The following is a 23043-nucleotide window of genomic DNA, read 5'->3' on the forward strand; positions in this document are numbered from 1 at the left end:
ACATGCGCGATGCAAGGGACTAGGAGATGCCTTGTGTCAGCAAAAACAAACTGGCTGTTGGCTAGCAAATCTAACTTGCATGGCTTCTCATCCTTACCATTCTAGCCTGTATGCTGGGAAGCGTGGCTAGGAGTTCAAATGTGTGTGTTTCAGTAGCTATTGTTACTGCTAATCGTGGTAGGTCGCTAGAGCACTAATCTACACCCATATGGTCTCATGAACGATTGAGATAAAAAATCTAAAGAACTGTTTAAGTATTTTAATAGTACAGCCCTAGGATCATGAATAAAACAACAAAGTACATGCTCTGACCATTACAAATTACTGACTTATTTTATTGCCCAGTGATTTTATAGCAATTTCTACAGGGCTCTTGGACCAGGAACTCAGCTATTTTTTCACTGCACCTATGTCAAAATATATTGATCATGGGGAGACAAAATAATCAGTGATAATAGTAAATACCATCAACAGTGATTATCAGCATAATTGGTGATTGGTAACACAAATGAGGCAATGGTAATGAGTGTCAACGTGTAAAGTGTGTATGAGATTCATTTAATCTAAATGTACATTTTTTAATTCTTTTGGGGGATTTTTCCCAACCCTCTCCTTTTTTTAAATGTTTTTAAAATGTAACTTTTTTAGGAGGGGAACCCCTCCTTTTTTAATTACTCTTAACACATTTTACCCTAACCTACCCCTAAACCCTACAATTATCCTTGCCACCCTATACTAGTACCCATCCCTATACCCTAAAATACCCTTCCACCCCTAAGCTCTAAAATTTACCTTGACACCCTACATTCCTACATACCCCTACATCTTTAAAAATACCCATAATGCCCTATACCCCTTCCCACTCCTAAACCCTAAAACTACCCTTACCACCCTATACTCTCCAACCCCATACCCTACATAATATTAATTTCTAACTTCTTCTTATGATGTTAAGCACCTGTTAAGCACCTCTATGGCCACAGGATCGAAGGTAATAACTAATGTGATGCAGTCAGGTTTTGATCTTCTCTGGTGTTTCTCCAAAAGAACGTCCCTAGGGTTATTCGAGGCTCTTTTGAATTTATGATTAATGACGCATCTAGAATAAGCCCTTTGGCTCAGGTAATGTTCCAAATCTGTGGATTGTTCTACAAATCTCTGTCTGGGAACCATTTCTTTGGTATTGAAGGAACTTTCCCATAGCCAGGTTTTCTCTAGGTGATAAGAACTGTAATGTAGTAACACATTTCTATCAGTGAGTGTTTGATGTAAAGAGGTCACCAGCCAGTCCCCTTCAAAAGAAATATTCAGATCGAGATAAGTCATAGAGAGGCAACTAACCTTCTGTGTGAAATGTAGATGTGAATTATTGTGGTTCAGCCATTCAAGGAAAAAAGAAAAATCACTTTCCTTTCCCGTCCAAATGCACATGAATTGTCAATGTACCTCTTCTACATGCTTATTTGAATGGTACATATTGGGGTCATGATAGATGTAATTGCATCCAAAGAGTCCAACATAAATGCAGGCGAAGCTTGGAGCAAAAGTCCCACCTATAAATGTCCCTGATACCGAGAGGTGCCTCTCCTCCTTGAAACTGAAGAAATCTAGGGGCATATTATCAAGGGGGGTTTATCTGCGCTTTTTGGCTTTAAAAGCCAAGAAAGCAGAGATAAAATTATCTCCCTATTACCTAGCTGTCGCTAACACCAGTTAGCGACAGCTAGTAGGAGATAGCGACCATCTTGGACCCCACTTTGCATGTCAGTGATATTTATCACTAATGACATGCAAAGTGGGCGTGCCAAGATGTTAGCGACTGGAAAAAGTCGCTAACATCGCTATCTCCTATTACCAACTTTTGGAGATATTCGCGCTAAGCGCGAATATCTCCAAAAGCTAACACCTGCCCTGAGCAGTTCTTAGCCATGTTATCCAATGGGAGGTGGATAACATGGCTAAGAGCATTAGCTCAGTAATGCATGAATATCGCTGACTTTTCAGCGATATTCATGAATTGCGGCCGTTTTTTATCGCATTTGCGATAAACCTTGGTAATACCAAGGTTTATCTGCGGTAAAAATCGCCGCAGCTCAGCGGTAAAATTTTGTCTCTAACCAAGCAATAGCGATAATTATCGCTATTGCTTGGTAATATGCCCCCTAGTTCTATGCACTGTAGAACAAGTCTGATGTGTGTCTTAAAACCATTTGTCAAGAGTCTCGGCAACTGCATTCAAAGTCTCATCCTGAGAGTCAAAAGCATTTCATTGACTTGAAGCACAAGCAAAACATCAGTCGTGCCCTCCAGATAGGCCAGCTAGGTTATCACACTCTCCTATAAAAAGAAATCATACAATTGTGATAAGGGTTCCAAGACTGATTTTATCCCAGAGACAATGGGTCTGCTCGGGAGTGGTCACTGGTGCTTGCGTCTTTTTTTCTGTAGATGTAAAAGCAGAGACCTGCGGTTCCAGGTCAATCAAATACTCCCTCTCATTTTTTGTAATCCATTGTTTTTTTTCTGCTTCCTGTACCACAACTCAGATTGTTTTTCAAAGGGTCCGAGGTAGGCTGCCTTTGATGAGGGATACAGTTTTTCTAAAAGCCAAAAGATGCTGCACTTCAGCCGCGTGATCACTGGTGTTCATGATAACCTGAGCTCCACCTTTGTCGGCATGCATAATTACTATTGTATCATTTTATCCAGCAATTTTGTATTACATCTCTCCCATCTTTGGTAGCGTTATGAAAAATCCTCATTCCAGATTGTTCCACGGCCGAGATGTTATTCAAGACCATTGGTTTGAAAAAAAAACACCTCCGCTCCCACAGACGCTCGTTTTTTCAAACTTTAGCAAGCTGATTTACATTACAATTGCCTCATTTTGTGTTGCCACCCGCATTTCGTGCTCATAATCACTATTAATTGCCTTTACTATCATCACTGATAATTTTGTCTCTCCTTTTTCTATTTATTTTGACTCAGGTGCTGTAAATAAATAGGTGAATTTCAGGTCCTTCATCCCTGAACAAATTGCCATAAAATCACGAGGCAAAGAAACAAGTCGGCCATTCATAACATATTATTGAGATTAATGCTGTATCTCTGGTAACCTAGCAACAGTAGCAACAGGTACTGAAACACATACATTTTAACTCCTAGCCCCATGTCCCTGCATGCTTAGGAGTTTTTCAAGAATAAGAAGCACTGTCAGTTAAATTTCTTAGCCAACAGGCATTTGAATTTGCTACAATGAGGTGTCTCCTAGCCCAGCGCATCGCAAATGTTGTCTTTTCAATTTCGATTGAAGATACAATGCCATGATTTTGATTAGCCAATCTTGTTTCCATAGGCTTAAGTAGCTAGCTGGCATGGCTAAGGCCATAATAGCTATTTAAGTAAGGTTAATAAAACAGGGGGTTGTTTTGTGTTGCCTGGAAAAATGTAATTACGCTGCAGTAATCAGTATAATTTAAATAGTTTTGCATTGCTCTTTTGGCGTGAAATTGCCAAAAATTACACGATTATGACCGTTCACATTATTATGAGAAATTTGCCCAAAAAATCCTACTGCAACCGCAAAGGAACAAGGAATGCAGTAAGCGCGAGCAGCTGCTGTTTGTGTTCTATTGCATTTATTGTTAGTTTTTTAATGCAAAATACATCTTTGAGTCCATTTTGCATGCGAGGATTCATTGTGTGGTTACAAAATAGCAAAAAATGAATTTTATGTAATTATGCAACAGCAAAATGAGCAAGTTGCGCCCGCCCCTAATTTAACCGCATGCGCGCTAGCGGTTTTCTCGCTGCGCGCTGCGTTTTGAAAAAACCCGCGTTACGTGACGAGCTCAGCTCGTCATCCGCGTAGCGCAGGTTACGCTCATGACGAGCTGAGCTCGTCATGAGCGTAGAAGGGGTTAAACATGGTTTCTAAAAGGCCATTGAGGGCAATGCCGGCATTGCTATGGAGCGACTTATGGGTGCACAGTACACCAGTTAGCCTTAAATATTTGTTCCGTGTCATCAAAGAAATTCGATTCAATAAAAAAAAATATTCAAATTCAAGGTAACTCCATGATTTTTTAATTCAGAAATAGCCTCTTTATATGATGTGACCAGCTAGCGGGAGGGAAGTTGGTAGTGCCACTAACTTCTCTTTTTGTGAAAGGAGGGTTCACCAAATTCCAAGATGTTCTAATGACTTTTGATTTGTCCAGTTATTAGCATTGCATTCTTTTGGTTGTTTTTTAGGTGTAAATTGAGTTGTACCAAAATGATTCCTGAATTGGTTGAGAATATATTGGTAGCACTGAACACAAATGAATTATGCAAGTAGATCAACATGCCCCCCAGGCGTAGCATGAGAATGATGTAGGCCTGGACAAAACGTTAATTTAGCTAGAGGATGTGGATTAATTTTGGGCTTTCGTTTTTTGATGCGAAATTAAGCAATTACAACCATTTGAATAATTATGAGCAATGTAGCACATAAATCCTACCACAGAAGCACAGGCAAAAGGAAATGAGCAAGTGCAAGCAACTGCTAGCTGCTGCTGTTCATGTTCTGCTGCGTCCAGAGCTATTTTCTTAGCAATAAAAGCATCATTGGGTAGGTCTACTCCTTTAACAACTACGGGGCATATCATCAACGAGGCGATAAAAAATTATCGCCGCTTTTGCGTCCGTTTTCGGGCGAAAAGCAGCGATCATTTTATTGCCCAATCAGCAAGGTCACGCTATCGCGTGTAACCTTGCATTAGATAATTAAGACTAATAAGATGCAAAGTGGGCGTTCCTGCCCTGCACATAACTGGAGAAATATCGCTAAGCGACATTTCTCCAATTATCAACAGGCAGGCTAACCTGCAGAGCGACAAGCAAAGTAGCGATAACCTCTGTTATCGCTACTCTCCTTACGCCACGCCTGCTTCAAGACTGACTTAGCCATGATATCCTATGTAAGGTGGATATCATGGCTAAGTATGCCTTGCCCTATCATCAAGTTATCTCCAAACTTTGTGAGATTATCGCTGGATTTCCAGCAATATCTCACATTTGGCAGTTAGCGCTTGGAAGTTTATCGCTTTTGAGATAAGCGTTGCTAATAGCACGCTATCTCAGCGATAAAATTCCATGTTACCCAGCGATAATTATCCTAGGGCTAAGTGCGCTTAGCGATAATTATCGCCGGTCCTTGATGATATGTTCCTACCTTTTTACCTGGAGAAAGTTAGGGGCATATTATCAATGCCCAGCGATAAATTTATTATCGCAAGCTCTCTCTGGAATTTATCGCCTTGGTAGCAGGTTATTAACAACGTGTTACTCCATGGCAATAAAAATTCCAGAGATAGCGAGGTTATTGCTGTTTTGCAGGGAACATCACTGGTTTTCCAGTGATGTTCCCTGCAAAACGGCGATAACCTTGCTGATATGACCCACAGGGTCGTATCAGCATAATCCACCCCAATGTTCGGGATAGGTAAGTCTGCATTTTAGCAGACGTTAGTTTTGCGAGCAAACAGCAGTTTTCTCCAAAAAATAACGTGTGCTAAAATGCTGGGGCAGCCTTGTAAATATAGCGATGTGAACATCAGTGATATTTGCAAGGTTGCCCATCCGAGGTACGCCCATTGACGCCCACTTTGCATCTCATTAGAGATGCAAAGGGAGGCTTTGGGAAAAAGGGTGCTAAAATGCATGTTAGCACCCTCTTGTAAATAGGGTGTTAGTTTTATCTCCGATTTTTTGTCTTTTCAAGCCAAAGAAGCGGAGATAAAGCCATTGTAAATATGCCCCATTTGTTAACCCTTCTGCCCTTTCCCCCTTATTTCTCCTTGGCACATTAACGACGATCAAAACCTTCATTCTCACTCCATTAAACATTGAATCACTTGTGCGGACAACACTTACTCTTTTGTTTTTTCAGATGGTCTACTACATTTGTGGTGTTTACATCTTCTCTACCCTTTCTGCACCTTCTCAAATTACCACTAACCAGGCTCGAAGGCATTTCCACACAACTCACTATGGCTACCTTGTATCAATACTACATGCACACCTCCAGACATCTTACTGTACTCCCTCTTAATGTAAATGCTCTTACTCACCATGTGAAATGGAAGAAAATCTTATCCTTCTTACACCCAGATAAAGTGTTCATCTAAGAAATACACCTCTCCAACTCAGAGAGTGAGAAACGCTGCCTTGACTGGGGAGGCAGGGAGTACCGACAAGGAAATGGCTCCACCGCCTATAAATCCTGCCGTAAAGGAGGGGTGGTAATCCTGGTCAGGAATGGACTACCGTTGTGGGTCCAAAAACCGTGGTTGACACAAAGGGTCACTAATTACTTCTTAATCAAGTATTAAGAGTATGTCACTTATTCATGGCTCTGTAAATGTCCCGACTAGGAGCAAAGGATACTTTTTTTCAGGGAGATAGATTGCATCCTCCTTCCCCTGCCTATAGTGTTTTTTAAAGGCAACTAGAACTTAGTTTTGGGCCCAGGTCTGGATAAATCAGACATTCATGAGCTCTATTATAAAAAATGGCTGGCATATTCTTACTGATTTAATTTCCAGCCACTCACTCACTGACCCCTGATGACTGTCTCAAAGCAGCAGCCAAGACTTTCAATTACTGTACACTTTGCACACGTACTAGGATTGCCTGTTATCTCATAACAACTACCCTTCTTCCATTCATGCAGGCCTTAGAGATTACCCTGAATTACACTTCAGAGCATTATATTTTGTGGATTTGCCTGGTCATAAGACTCCCAACACCCTTGTTAAGCCAATTGAACTTTAATGCCAGTAGGTACAGGACCAAGGAACCAAAACATAAAGTGCAGGCTTTGCTACACAAACTCGTAGAAGGCAACACCCACTCGGTATCCTTCTTCCATTGGCTATATTTGCTATTAGAAGCGGGGAAGGCAATCCTTAGAGGGGAATTATTGAGACACTTTCGGCCACATGCATCAATGTTTCCGTTTGCGAATTCTTAATTGCGAAAATTAAGGAATCGCAATTAAGAATTCGCAAACGGCTATGCATTAAAAAATCGCAATTTATTTTGCGATTCCTTCATTTTCCTTAATTGCGATTCACAATTTGCGAATCGCAATTAAGGAATCCCTTTCCATTGATTCCTATGGGCCTATAGGCCCATAGGAATGAATGTGAAGGCATTCTCATTTTGCGATTCGCAAATAAGGAATCGCAAAATGAGAATGCAATTTCAAGGGTGTAGGGGGGGTCCAAGGGCATGTGTGTGTTTAAAATGAAACTTTAAAAAATGCACTTTTGTGCATTTTTGAAAGTTTTCGAAAATTACCATGAAGGTTAACTTCATGGTAATTTACCACTTCCAATTTGCGAATTCGCAATTTAAAAAAAATCATGCATTGCATTTAAGAAACCACAAAATTGTGATTTCTTAAATGCAATCGCAATTTAAGAAATCGCGAATAAATTGCGATTTCTTAAATTGCGAAAAAGCCAAGAAGGTTAATGCATCCCAAAACAATGAATTGCATTCGCAAACGGCCGAATTTTGCGATTCGCACCGTTTGCGAATGCAATTCAGTTTGATACATGTGGGCATTAGCCCGTAAGAAAATATGGGTGCATAAGGCATACCTTTAGTTAGAAACACAGGTCGCCCATCTCAACAAGAGCTATGCTAAAATGAATTCTCAGGACACTACAGGAACTACTTTGAATGAAATCTGAACTTAACATTATCTACTCCTCTCAAGCAGAAATATCTCTCTTTACTGTATATAGCAGAGGCATAATGAAATGAGTGAGAAGAAAGGTCACCTACTTGCTTATCAATTGCGGCAGCAAGAAGCATCTCACAATTACAGCAACTTGAAATGACTCCGGAGAATTGCTGACACATACTACTAACATTATATCAGTGTTCCACTCCCTTAAAAAAAGAAAATACATATCTGAAGGTCCCACCTCACCTGGATTTTGCTGAAGAAGAGATAGGACAGGTCATTGATTACCTACCTGCTTCCAGAACATCAGGGATAGATAGGTACTTGGCGGAATTCTATAAAACAACAAAAACCGAGTGGTTCCCCACCTGTGCAATATGTTCAATGAAATTTGGGAGGGTTACTTCCCTCTCACGAAGCTAATAAAGCCAGAATATCTGTCAAGCTCAAGCCCAACAAAAAACCGCCAGACTGGGCAAGCTACTGGCCAGTTCTGCTTATTAATGTTGATTTGAAGATCTTAGCTAAGGGGTTAGCCGATAGGTTTAAGTTACACTCCTATTAGGTCGGTTTCATCCCACGCCAGTCATCAGCCTCTCACTAACGAACATTGGCACATGTACTATGGCAAACCCATGGTGTGATGGATAAGAAAAAGGTGATTTATCGCAATGCCGAGAAGGTTTTTGACTAGGTGGAGAGTGGCTATTTATTCAAGGTATTGAATTACATGAGTGTCAGACAGAGATTCCTGTGAATGGTTAATGGTTATACACTGGTCCCACTGTAGTAGTTTTTTGCAATGAACATTTCTCCTTACTCTTCCCCATTAACAGAGAAACAAGGCAGGGGCACCCCCTCTTCCCCCTACTTTTCATGCTCACCTGGGAACCCTGATGATAGACATTCAACAACACCCACGATCCATAGAATCCCTACCCCCAGCAGAGGAGATGAAGGCAATACTAAATGCAAAGGACATCCCCTTGGCCTAGTCTACACCAGCTAAATCCCTAGCTTATCTCTCATCCCTAAAATCTGATTTCTCTGCCTTCTCCAGTTACCAAGTCACCTGGGTTAATGTGAAGTTATGCCCTTAACCCCGTTTACTACCACTACTTCACTGGGACTCCAACCTTTCCAATGAAGGATCTGGGAATTTTACTGAATCAAGGGCACTCTAACATAATGGAAGATAACCTGCATCCCTTGCTGTCCAAAATCAAGCTAGATATTTAAGAGAGATGGTTGGTCTTGAACCTGTCAATATTAGGCAGGTCGCAACAGGGTAAAGGGAATGATACCTGTGAAGATTCCGAAAACATTTCTTGTGGACCTCTCCCACATGATTAAACTGTTCATCTAGGGAAGGAGAAACCCCTTGTAGAAAATAAGCAAATTACACACCAGCACAGAAAGTGAAGGTCATTGACTGCCAAATCCTGCATTCCAAATGGTGCATCTTTGCTATTTCTTGTACTCCACACTTGAACATCCGAAGTGAGTCTTAATCGAAGATGCTCTGTTAGGTGAACTTGAGGTGTATTGGTACTTCATATTCAATGGAGAAACTGAAACTTTTTCGCTCTCTTCGTATTTTGCAGTCTACACATCACAGGAGGCACAAGGCACAATGTGTATTGCACACAAATGCACAGCTGCATGTGGGTGCTCCATTGTAGGACAATGGCAACATTTAAATTGCATGTAAATACCCTGTATGGACGGATTTCATTCAGCAAGGGGACATGAAACTAGACCACCTATTGTTAGATAGCAGGATGATGTCCTGATCAGTAACATGGACGAGAAACAAGCTTTCGCCCCAATTATCATAGAGATTTCAACAATTGACACAATGCCTCACAGCATTCATTGGGTCATTTTCCATTACCCTGTTGTAGAAATCTCCATTACGATTTTATCTTCAGGCTTGGGGAACACACAGAGGGATGGTCTCTGGGTTATATACTAGTTGATGCAACCTTCTAATCCCAGACATGGACTCAGCTAAAAGACTGGTGGTCCAATAACCTTCACTTTGACTTTAGAGATGAGGATTGGGCTGACCTATTATGGTACCATGATAAACACCTACCAGAGGCTGGAGTTTGGATGTTGTAAGATACTGCACAGGTGTTGCTGATCTCCGCACAGACTATTCGAGGCTCAGATCTTGGATTCCTTCTGAACGTTGGAGGTGTAGCTGTCCTCACAGTGATATAGTTCCTATTATGTAAGCATGCCAGAGTTGAGACCCTATTGGATGACGTCCTAACAGAAATTCAGAACATGGTGGGGTTCACAGGGAAGGTAGAAGACTCTATAACACTGATTCATGACATCTCTCATTACCTGTAGTTTTGCCCTAGGTTAGCTTATAGTTCACCAAAGCTCTGGCAGTTGGTTCTGAAAAATGGGGAAATTCCCCATATTGCAGTTATGGGTCAAGGAAAGGCCTCCTATGTACATAAAATTAACAAACTGGAAGACCGCCTATCCATCTTCGACAAAACTTTGCGTCCCTTGTTCCAGTCTCAGGGGTGAGTGCTCTATTTTGAGACACTTCTAGGGAGAGTTAGGCTGTATTCTGTGCTTCTTTTGCACCTCCCTTACTAGCTTTCTGACACCAGAGGATTCCAGCCCATAGTAAGGAGGGGTCCAATGGATATTTCAGTTCCCCCTTCGATTTAGGTCAGAGTAGACACTCCCATATCTGCATTCACAGGAGGTGAGGTCTTAAAGGCTTGATACTCAGTGTTTCTTCACATTTGGATCTATCTTTCTTTTCTCTTTTCTCGTTATTTACTTTTTATTAGTATTGTTCAAAAGAGGTAAATTCAGATGCAGGGCATTTGGGGAAGTGAGGGGAATAAAGAGGGGCAAAGGGAGAGTTTTGTTCTTGTTGATTATGGTGCAGTGCACCATAATAAAAAATGTAATCACTTGGATCTTGTGGACATTCAGGCGCTAAAACTCAGTTAGATCCCATGACTTCCATCATATAGACTTACTACCTAGCGTTACTATTGCTAAGCATGATCCTCGTATATAAATGTACCTCATGAAAAATTAGCAGCTGTGGCCACAATCATATGGCTGATTCAATAATTGATAAGGATTTGTCCGCGCACAACCTCTATTATTGAGGTAGGTTTAAAAAGTTCAGTGTGCCCCTTGGGTGTGTACTCCGGTCTAGTACACTATTTTTAATGGTGAACTGCATTCCCTGATATAGGAAACGTCCCCTTGGGCTCAACTGGGCCCCATAAGAGGTTATCTTAATGCTGTTTTATAACGCTGTAGGCCTGGTATAAACAAACATTCTCCAACTAATGTTTATTTCTTCATATTTTATTTTTCATCATATGATTTCAATCCTGTAGTAATTTTGTACAGGATATTACTTTCATTTTCTTAATTCATACTCCTCATGCTCCAATGAATTTCGGGTTAAACACCCTTCGTTAGGGAACAAAAAGCTGTGAATTAATATAAGGGAGACTTAATACATGAGGGGACTCTGTATGTAACTGAATTTCAGATGAGCGCTCTGGCTTTCGTAGTGTTAAATGTGCCACTAACACTGATAAATGAAAGGTGAATATCGTGTTGTGGTGAAGTTAGTTCACGGCTACATGCTGCTTAAGGTTAGCAAAAGCTGACTTAATCTAAAGAAATAGTCTTCGTTACTGGTTACCAACATTGTTAGCTCTCACTATTAAGTGACCCAGGTCCAAACGAGAAGTTGGTGTGTGTGGTACAATCATCTCTGAGCTCGATGATGTAGTTAAGCCACATCTCGTCTGAGTGCTTGAGTTAAACACAACTTTGGTGTCACATCATATGTACACGTTAATGAGTCTAAGCATGCAGTAAGGAAACCAAGAAACTTACGGGAGTAGTCGCGTGTGACATTCTCCAACGGTTTGACCGGCGCACCGATTAACTTAGTCTATCAGCAGAGTGGATTACTGCAACGGCCTCCTTTTAGGAGAAAACGAAGGGCAGCTCAAAAAGTTGCAAGTGATCCAAAACACGGCAGCAAGAGTAGTCCTCAACGCCCCCCCCAGGACTCCCTCCCTCCCTCTGCTGACTAGGCTTCACTGGCTGCCAGTGAGGGCACGAGTACATTTTAAGACCCTATGCACTATCCATAAAAGTATGATAGGCAAAGGCCCAAAATATCTGGCCAACATCTTCCTGCCTTATGCCCCTGGACGTACCCTTCGTTCCGGTAACCAGCAGCTTCTGCAGGTGCCCAGAATAAAAAGTTTCAGACAAGGAGGGCGAGCTCTGGCCCATCTTGGACCAAAGCTCTGGAACTCCCTACCTTCTGAGATGAGAATACTTACCAACCATCTGACCTTCCGTAAGGTCTTAAAAACGTACCTATTCCCCAGCAATTGATCCCTCTCTGTTTATATGTACAATCCATATTCATCTGAGGATATTCTTACTGGCAAAGCGCGGAGATACCCCTTCGGGGGTCTATTCAGGCGCTATAGAAGAATATAAAATAAAATAAATAAATAAATATCATCAATGTCTACCCTTAGGACGCAAGATCACACTTTCTAACAAACACGGGTAACGCATTATCGTCATACTGTTGGAGAACACCACGCACAACTACTCCCGTAAGTTTCTTGTTTTACATAGGTTTCCTTACTGCATGCTACATCTTTATCCAGAAACTCTGTTGATATGCTACAATTAATAACGCAGCAACAGGGTTATTATACCAAGACTATTATTCTCCTTCTTCTTAGAGTTGCAATGACACACTGAACAGCATGTTTACAGTCTTTTATCAGGAACACAAATAGATCTGGGAAAGATACCATTCAAGGGTCTTAATACATGGGGCATTTATAGTCATCTCAAACAATCTCAAGCTATGTATGAAAGAAAACATGTCGGCAAGCAAACATTTTTTTTCATTGTGATAAAAATGAGGCAAAGCCTAGGGGAATTCATGTCTCTGGCAGATAAGCTCCAAAAGGTGGCAGAAATGGAAACAGGATAAGTGCCATGACCAAAATATGTTATTCAAGGACAAACTAAGACCCTCTGGACACACCCCACAAGAGTGGCAGAAAACAGACAACTTATTGAGTCCTAGTGAAAAGACTGCGTCCACATGAACATCTTTTTTTACATATGTATCTATAACCATTTGGTAATCCTGCAAATAAAAGAATAACCTGTCAATGTGAATAATCTTCTACTGAAATATCTGATATACAATTTAAAAGTTAAATAGAATTTCAGGCATGCATAGCAAAAAATACTTCTCCAACTACTAGTAAGTACACAAAGTACACAAGTGTATTTATTACATTTTGCAAGCACTTTGTTCTACATTTCAAAAACGCCACCATCAAGCTGTTGGCACAAGTATGTACAAAACAGATCAATTGTAATGCTGCTACAAAGCATTCTTTGTGAAAATACAAACTCTAATACCAGAAAAAAAGCCAAAAGCATTAACATTATCATTACATGTGTTAAAGGGACATTATTTTAAAATTCATTACACACTGCTTTGACACAGAACTGAAACACTACATTACATAATTTTGAGATTCATATTACTTTTTTGCAAAAGAACTGTAATACTGCACATAAAAAAACTGTTGAACCAGTAAGACAGCCAACTTGTGGAAAAATCAAAGTATCTAAACCTACTGAATGCATCATCATGCAACAAAGAACTATAGTAATATCACTGTGCACTGCAAGGGCTGCTAAAGATTACCAAGGATGCATGATCAGTCATAGAACAAAGAAGAAATTCACTTCAAAATTGTATTAGGAATGCACTTACACTGAGAGAATTCACGATGGTCCAATAAGTGCAAAAACTATAAATGATGTTTAACACTGGCAATATTGTCTTGTCAGGCTACATAAATGTAAAGACACTTTACAGCATTCTTGCAATAGTAGCAGTTAAGCAAAGTAGAATAAAGAAACACCAAATTTGGTCCAATAATACTGCTTGTTTTTGTTTGTTTCTATTACTTTTTTAACATTCCTTTTATACAGGTACTTCTAATAAAGTCATATAATTTACCTTTCTTCAAAAACAAAGTCAAACATATCACTTCACTTTTAGACAGTAAACTTTAAGATGATCCTTCCTGCACGCACCTGTTGAACTTATTGGCAGGAAAGTTCTTAATCACACTTTTACACTGAGAAAACTATTGCCAATACTTTATACATTTAAATATTGTGTATATTTAGCAAGATGCAATTGCTCTCCATTTCTTAAAACAAGTCAAAAAGACTTCTTCTGATTGTATGTTTATTGTGCATGATTGAAGTTGCCCAATGTTTCTGAGACTAAAGTCAAACCTTTTTCACCATAATTTGGATGCATGTCTGGCAATGGTACTCACATCTGCATGTCTGTTCAGGCAAAGTGACCTTACTTGGAAAAGAACATTTGTAGAAACTTTCACCACTTGAGAGATGCTCATCTACAACTAGTATTCCCTCAACAATTTCTCCAAGCTGACTGGCAAATATCCTAAGAAATATATACTTAGCAAATTCAAAAGGATCTTTACTATTTCAGAAATTATTTCTGACTTTCCAAATTGTGCTCCAGTGGAAATCCCAATAGATGTATCCATTAGTTTGCATCATTTACATCTGCTGAAGTAAAGATAGGTATCACCACCAACATATAGGCAGACTCAATTCAGCATAGAGGAGGCAATTGAGCATAAAGTTGACAAGTCATTATTGAAGCTCAAAAAAGGAGTATCACTCAGCTGGAAATGGTAGTCAAATGTTTCCAGGAGAGGATTGCTCTGTTACATCTGCACAGAAAAGACAATAGCTGAACATGCATATGCATCACGGTGTGCTAGTAGCTCACAATATGAAATTGCTCAACCGTTAGAACTTTACAGATGTAGATTATTTTTATCAAGTGCCCATAAATAACAGCATTGCCTAGACTGTTCTGAAGTACTATTTACCCATTTTATCTTGTGGCATTGCACCATTGGCTTTAATGTCTGCAAATTCATACTTTCATTATGGTCCATATGTTGCCAATCCACAGGTAGCTTTTGCCAATGAAATTCATCAATATGTTACACAGTGATCTGCTAAAAACCATCACTTCAAAACACGCACCTGTATTTAAATTAGCTTCAGAAAGCAAAACTAAAACATGTAAAAAAGTTATTTTTGTTGAAAAACACATAGGAAATGATGCAAAATGTGTTATACATAACATATATAAAGTGAATAAAAAATCAAACACATTTCTTTATATACCATTAATTAATAATTGTAGTTGAACAAAGCCAAATTAGTCAATGAGAAAGCTTCATTGTAATTAATTTGGTCACAGACTTAATTGACAACCAATTAAGAAGTCTAGTGGTCCTCCACTAAGATTAGAATTTGTGGAGACACAAGTGTCACCCTTAATATCTTTTATGTGAAAAACACAGTATTTGTTATGGTTGTATGGTCTTCATTTAAACAAGAAAGTATTGAAAGGTTAGAAAGGAGAGGCATCTCTTATGTGTATGCATTAAGCCGCTCTTTAGAACGAGTAGAATGAATGTCATGAAGTTCTTGCTCCTCCTTCGATTTAATGTCTTCATACTTTTGCATCCGGCAAGCATCTTTCACATAGGCCCAGTTGGCAGAGAGAACCATAAGGTAGTGGACCTGCAAAGAAGAATATAACGAATTTCCCATTTAATTATTTGCCTGCTTTATAATGCAACATTGTTTTTTAATTGAAAAATATTTCACCATAGTTATAAAACTGTATACCTGACCAATTAAACAACAGAGCAAACCAAATAAAGAATTTTTTTAATAGAAATCTGTTCAGTGTACTGAATGGATATTATGCAAATTTTAACAAGTAATTGTGCCTTATGGGTCTATGAGGGCATGGTTAAATAGAAATTAGGAAAAACGTTTTTGCTGCACAATCTATAGAACAAGACCTTTCATGTACCATAAATGGATGCCAATATTTTGAATGAAAACAGCCATGGATTCACTATATGATTTCTTTTTTAAGGTGTATACTTGAATTTCAATTTTACTTTCAGCAGGCAACACCTACAAGTGCAAATAGTTAAATACAGCTACAGACAAACATTGAATGAGCCAAATGTATGTCCCGGGTCCAGCAGCACCACAAAAGATTATCTGACACCATGATTGACTTCCAATGCAGCTTTCCTAATGTGCCCCTGTGGCAAAAGCAAACTAATTTAAATGCATGAGCAAAACCTTATTTAGTAACCAGGGAATAAGATTTTGTCCAAGTCTAAAGTATGCCTTTTTGCTGCATATATGTTATAGTCGGAAATAAGAGGAGATAAATACTAATAGAACATAAAATAAAACGAACAGAAACAAAATCATCCTTCCAATATTCTGTGATGAGATCAGGAGGCACCCTCAGAGCTACAGGGGTTGGATTTCTAACATCCTTGCACAATGATTTATTCAATGCTCCAATACGAATTAGAAATCCAATCGGACTGCAAACCATACACACCCACTGTGCAGGAAGTACTTTCTGGTAATGATCAGTCTCCCACGACGAGTTCAGGGACACAGTGGAACTCCAAAGTTTCTTTCGTAAATGAATAACATGCTCAAAATGGTGATAAGAAATGGGACGTGTATTTAAAGATGAATATTTTAAAATTATAACCTAGTGCATAAAATATGCATAAAATATGAATGTTAACCACTCAAAATGCAAAAAGCAATGCAACTAAGCAAACTGTGGTCAACCAAAAGAGCGAAAACATTTCTAACATAGGGGCATATTGTCAAGCTTGGGCGATAAAATTATCGCCGCTTTATCGGCAGGAAACTGCCGATAAAGTGGCAATAATGGGCTTGATAATATGCTCTATGGAATTCCAATCGAAGCTCATGTTAAATGTGAAAGACATCTAACATGAGCTTTGATTGGAATTCCATAGAGTATATTATCAAGCCCATTATCGCCACTTTATCGGCAGTTTCCTGCCGATAAAGCGGCGATAATTTTATCGCCTAGGCTTGATAATATGCCCCATATTTATTGTGTTCTTAGCATCCTAACACTCTTGAGCTATTTGTAAGCTTTATGCTAATCTTTTGCTAAATTAGTATATAGCTAGTCTGCTATAAGTTTCTCAAGATGTATCACACATCATTATTGTGTCTTTGTTCTGAAATCGCAAGTCAACTATTCCCTGTCACAGATTGTTCAGGGCTGGAAAATAAACTGAGACAGGCTGAAGACCACTTCTTCTTGCTGTCCTTGATGTTGTCTTAGACTGCGGCTGGTGGTACTGCGAACCACTGTGATCTTTGACAAGACAGTCCTAGCCCAAAGTTCCTCTCTGATCCCTCTCTGAATATGATTCAATACCTAGGTTTTTATAGTATCTAAACACTGATTTTATCTTATATTGTGAAAACAAATGCAGAACTTGCACACACCGAAGCATCCACAAGACGAAAAAATCATGGCAACAAATGCATCACCACGATACAGATATTGATTACATGCATCCGTAACTACAAACAATAAAAGCATGTCAGTTTAGACACTAAGTCAACATGATTGTATGTTAACTCAGATAGTACGTGTGAATGATGGTATGTCAGCTTAGACAGTAAGTGGACATGATGTTAACATTTTCTGAACATGTCTTAACAACTTCCACTCTTTATGAAAGGGATAGGAGAGTCTGAGGATAGATGCAGAATAAAAATAGGACAGCCTGATAGGGCCAAACAATGGAAGTGGAAGAACCTGATCAGGAACTGCCACAGTGTTCATGAAATCTGCACAAGAAGTTCTATAATAGTTGTCTGTATATTACCGATGTTATGGGTACTCAGAAGATGTTCTACTGTGTTTATAAGTCATTGCCAGGCCATATTGCACAAAATGTCAGCGGTTAGTAAACGGGAATGCCCCAAATAGACCTTTTTACAATCCTTTTTTTATATTGTTATTTCCAAATTCAAGATTAAGCCACACATGAGTCTGCATTGAAACATCATTCAAAGGCCAATAAAGCATAATATTGTATCTTTTTTATGGCAGGATCATTTCAATTGTAGGGCTCTGTGTAGATTTCATAACACAAGTGTAATTGCATGTGGAATGCTTTGCATAGTTGACCTATAGCTTGCTGAGTTATTACATTATTTTGCTTACACAGTTGCATTACTTTTTGTGTGCCTGGATTTGCCTAGCCTAGTCTGAAATATGTAGAGTGATGTTGCATTACATGTTGTGAGGAATTGGGTTTTTGGTTGAGGCGGGAATGAGCTCTTCTCAAGCCACAATGCTTGTCAGGGTGAACCACAAAACCTAACCTGAGCTTAGTCCTCTGGTAGTTTGGCACAATAGCAGTCAGACTTTAATTTAGAGGCAATATGTTAAGCTTTAAGCAGGACACAACCAGTAATACCATGAGAATACACCACAAGAATAATCCCACACCAATTTAAAACAATTGAGTCAAATGTAATACATAATTGGACATTAAAACAACACAAATCCAATCATTTGAACTTGAGATATGCCATTTAAAAGATTTAAGGTAAGTATATTGCCTAAAAGCACAAAGCGGCACTCACAGTTATTTGGTCATGAGAGACTGGGTGAAAGTCCCAAGTTCAGGCTGACCACAATGGAGCGCATGCCAGATACAGGGACCAGGTTAGTCTCACTGAAAAGTTACATTTTAAAGTTCAGTGCAAAGTATTCAGTTTGCCTTGGCAGAGGCCGCAAGGACAGGTGGAGTGTCAGGTATGGGCATCGTTGTAGTATGACGAGCAGGCTGGGCATCTCGGCTGGTCGTCCCGGTAGCACAAAGATCCTGTTGGTTGTTGCAGATGGTCCTTGCTGGAGATTCACGTTGATGGTTACTGTGGGTTGTAGTGCGAAGAGCAGATCTCGCTTTGCCAGTCATGGCTAGCAGTTGCTCATGAACGAAGAATCTAGCTCACTAGAGCTTGGTGATGCCGGTCAGGGCAAGCAGCAAGATCTTGGAATGAAGGGGCCCATTCGTGGTTAAAAAGAGCCCAAAACCCACAGGATTTCTCCTTTTCTTTTAGGTGTAGCTCTACTAATGTCACACCAAGTGTCCAGGACCTATGGGGAATCTCTTGGGGTTCAGGAGCTCACTGTAGCAGTGTCCAGCAGGTCTCAGGCAGGTTAAGTATACCCGTTAAGCTGGCAGTTGCCGAAAGGCCTCTGGAGCTTATTGTGCCCCTGTAGCTCTGAACAGGAGGTCAGTCAGTTGACCCCTGGTGTTAATTCAGCATGGGATGAAGGGTGCAGGTCCAGTCTTCCTTCTCAGGCAGCAGGATGGTCCACTGCCAGCAGGGCAGTCCTTCTTCTATAGTATCCACAGGTTCAGGAGAGTCCTGAAAAGTGGGCCTGAGTTTCCTATTTTTGTACTTGGTGCCCCCTTTGAATTGGGAAAAGCTTCAGTAGCTTTTCCTTGCAGAAATGTCTGGAATTTTCTGCCTCTCAGGCCTGGTCCCAGTCTCTCAGGGAGCACCATAGTATAATGTGAAATCCTATTTGTGAGAGCTGGGCCAGTGCCTTTGCAGTGAAAGTGTGGTAGGTGACAGCACCGTCCTCTCATCAAGCCAGGATAGCCCATCTGGCCAACACCCAGACTTTCCATTGTGACACTGTCTGGGAGGAATACACAAAGACCATGCCAACTACACCTAGTCATGTCACCCAGGATTAGGCTGCAGGCAGTAAATGGTTAGGACAAAGAAAATGGCGACCTTCTAAAAGTACAAATAAAACAGATGATGGACAGAATGCTGAATAAATCAGACATTCACCCAGTCACATATCTGGGTTATATACATTATTTTTGTGCTCGCCACACAATTCCAGTGTGGGCCCAGCCGTACGCAAATCAGTCTGGACCTAGCTCCTCATGGGAATAGCTCAGCTGGAACTGCAAGGCCAGGTCCTCCCTGGACTAGAAACTTGCATCCTAGGATCGGTTTTGGTGTACCACCCCTAATCAGCTGGTCTAGCTTGAAACCGGTGGCATAGCAAGCATGGAACCTATGTCTGAGCATACCCTTCCCACTTAGCATGACAAACCAACCTTTTAAATGCAATGCATCCTGCCCTATAGGCTGCTTAGAGCCTACCCGAGGAGTGATTTATATGTATTAAAAGGGGAGTTTAGGTTTGGCAAAAGGTTTATTATGCCAGGTTTTAATTGCAGTTTAAAACAGCACACACAGGCTATAATGGCAGGCCTGAGATATGTTTTAAAGTACAACTTAAGTGGGTGGCACAATAAGTGCTGCAGACCCAAAAGTATAATTTAGTTTACAGTCCCTGGGAACCTCTTGTACTACTCTACTAGGGAGTTACATGTAAATTAAATAATCCTATTGGGTGTAAGCCATTTGTACCATGTTTAAAGGAGAGAGCAAAATCACTTTAGCACTGGCTAGTAGTGGTAACAGCCACCAAAAATTAGTTCAGAAATAGGAGGGGTGAAGGCAAAAGGTTTGGGGGTGATGCTGCAGAGAGTCCAACACTTGTGTGATGTTTGCAACATATTTTCCTCCAGGTTTTAATTTTGTAAGACAATTGCATCTTTTTTTGTAGCAAACAGATTGCTGCGAACTGCAGATTTTTTCTCAAGAACAATACACCTTGTCCTACCGCGATGAATCACAATGTCAGATACACCAAGCGGGATGCCCCAGTTCAAACATTTTACATTTTGTTTAATATGCAAATGGAGAGGAAAGTCTTTCGGGGGAGGGAGGGCAAGGTAGCAGAATGTATCCTGAGACGTCAATTCAAAGCAAATTGGATAGCCATAGGGCATAATTCGGTTGCAGTATTTGATTTAGGCTTGACCAGCTTAGAACGGGAGAAAATCAATTTCTAGTCCACTGATGGCCGACCTTCACCCACATACTTTTTCTCGTTGAAACGTAGTCTCTTTCTTCCAGCAAGGCATTAAAGGAGGCTATATCTGATGAGGGCTGTACGAGGCCCCCATATCTTTTCACTGAGGGTCCACTGAAACGGATTTGCTGCTGCAGAGAGGCTTCAAGCAGGATAAATCTGTTTCTTCAGCCCACCCTAGTTGCGCTTTCGCCAGACCGTCTCTGGCGTTTGCTGCGAGCTCCCTGGTGAATGTGGGTCAGAAAGTGTCTAAGTTCCAAAATTTTGCTGGGGTAAGCCCTTTTTCCTTAGTTCTTTACCTAAGGCTCTCAGAAGTCAGGGTAGGCTCTTAAGACTATAGGGCATGAACCAGCAATGACCTTGAGCAGGGTCCAGTGCAGGTCTACTGGGACATGGCAACTAAGGAACCAGGGGAAAAAGAGGGCCTCAGCTTTTTGTGTCCCTTTAGCCACACAGGAGATAAGGATACTGACCTTTGGATACTGACCTTTGGAGTCCACATATTTTTCCTGGACACAAAAGAGTGCAAATCTAGTCATTTTGAACCCTTTTCAGGTTACAGCAAGCAGGGGCCAGTCCTCTCCTGATCTTCCACAGGTCCAGAGGTTGAGGATGATTGATGGGTCTACTATAGCCAATGGTGTAAAGGTTCAGAGAGGTATTCCTACCCCCTTTTCCAGCAGCTCCTGTTTGCCCCACTACAAACAATTCCAAGTGCACCTTGCTTCTAAAATGAAAGGTGTGGGAACCCTTCTTCCCTTGTGCAGAATCATTCTGGTACACCCAGTGGTGTGGCACTGGAAAGGCGCAGTCTCCTCTCTTGTCTCCACTGCAAACTGGTTTTGGGGGCAGTTTCCTTCTACTTGGGTTGGAGCCAGTATGGCTAGTGCAGGCCTGGGGTACAAAGGCATACCTTTGTCCGGGTCTACATTTACATCTACTTGTGAAAGGAAAGGTTTCATCTTGGTCCCATTCAAGTTAGTGAAGTTCTTGGGCTCACTCTAACTCTCCTTCTTGCAAGGGGAAGAAACACAAAACACCACTCCCAGGCTACTGAGAGCCAAAATACCCAGGCCATTGCCTCTGGTGTCTGAGCAGCTTTCACATCTCATTGCTTGGGAGGCAGGGGCATTTGCATATACATTCCTGAATGTACATGTTTCTATAAATATAATTCACACATTCAGCCTTTCAAGAACTGCACTGTCTGCACTCATTTCTAATAGCTTTGCATCATAATGAAATAATAATACATTATCACACGACAGAGAAGCACTTAAGTGTTTCTTTTGAATGCATTTAAATTGAATGATTAGTTTTCATAGCTCACATATATTCAATTCTTGAAAAACGGCAGAGTCCATCTCAAGTTCACATAAGTTTTACACCTGACAGAGAACCTGCTCATATCCATTGTCATAGGCCCACGCCCAGAGGTCCTCCGTATCCACTGATACACTGTTCCACACCTCCTTCCTCTTACCAGAATGCACTGCATTAGTCTATGCCACTTGACTTCCCTTGAATGAAAGCACAGGCCGCAGAACGACCTTTCATGCCTCAGGAGAGGGCTTGCACCAGAGTTCAAAGTGCCTGGTAGCCAGCCCCAGCTCAATAGCCTCTTAATGACAGGGCCCACTCTAAAGAAAGAGATGATGGGCTCCTATGCCAACTGCTAGTTTCAGTCCACATCTTTTCATATGTGCAGCATTTGTTTTAACTCTTCACTTTGTGCAGGCAGTAATGCCACTGATGCAAGTACTGTTCTTCCCTTCTCAAGATGTAGGATAGTACACTCAGACTGGGAGGCAATAGTGTTGCCCAACAAGTGTTAGTCTACTGCCCAAAGATGTAGAGCTAGTATGTTTGTATATCAAATTCCGGACTTAGACTATAAATTCATAAAAGGGCTGCCACAACTGATCACTGAGATTACCTCCTTTCAATTATCCAGCCACTCAGGTACAGTTTATCATAACGACAACCACCAAAAGGCTGTACACTTTGTTTATTAGCCTATTAGTAGGAAAAGCATTGAGAATTGTTGAAAACTTAAGTCAGTAACACAAAGTATGAATAAAATAATATTCAATATTTTCGTCTCATTCTCTTTCACTACTGCTTTCCTAGCAGTTTCAGGCTCTGACTGGTGGTAAAAGTTAATGTAACTTTGAAATCATAGAGCTGATATAAATTACTGTTTATTGGATACAAATCTAATGAAATCTATTCTTTGTGTAATTTGCTTTATAAGATGGCTTTTAGGACACTATGACATTAAATAGCTATGTATATGAACAGTTAACAACTCTACAGAGCTAATTACATGAGTAAC

General features: G+C 40.5%; 1 protein-coding gene across 1 annotated transcript in view; it reads right to left on the reverse strand.

Moving 5' to 3' along the window:
- Positions 1 to 13047: 13047 nt before the first annotated feature.
- Positions 13048 to 23043, reverse strand: part of GPM6A (glycoprotein M6A) — a 536789-nt gene continuing 526793 nt past the window's right edge. The window contains exon 7 of the mRNA XM_078677082.1: positions 13048 to 15439. Within this exon, the coding sequence (XP_078533208.1) occupies positions 15287 to 15439 (153 nt within the window). The 3' untranslated portion in view covers positions 13048 to 15286. The remainder of the gene's footprint in view (positions 15440 to 23043) is intronic.

This window comes from Lissotriton helveticus, chromosome 2_1 (assembly GCF_964261635.1).
Source record: "Lissotriton helveticus chromosome 2_1, aLisHel1.1, whole genome shotgun sequence".
Classification (NCBI taxonomy): domain Eukaryota; kingdom Metazoa; phylum Chordata; class Amphibia; order Caudata; family Salamandridae; genus Lissotriton; species Lissotriton helveticus.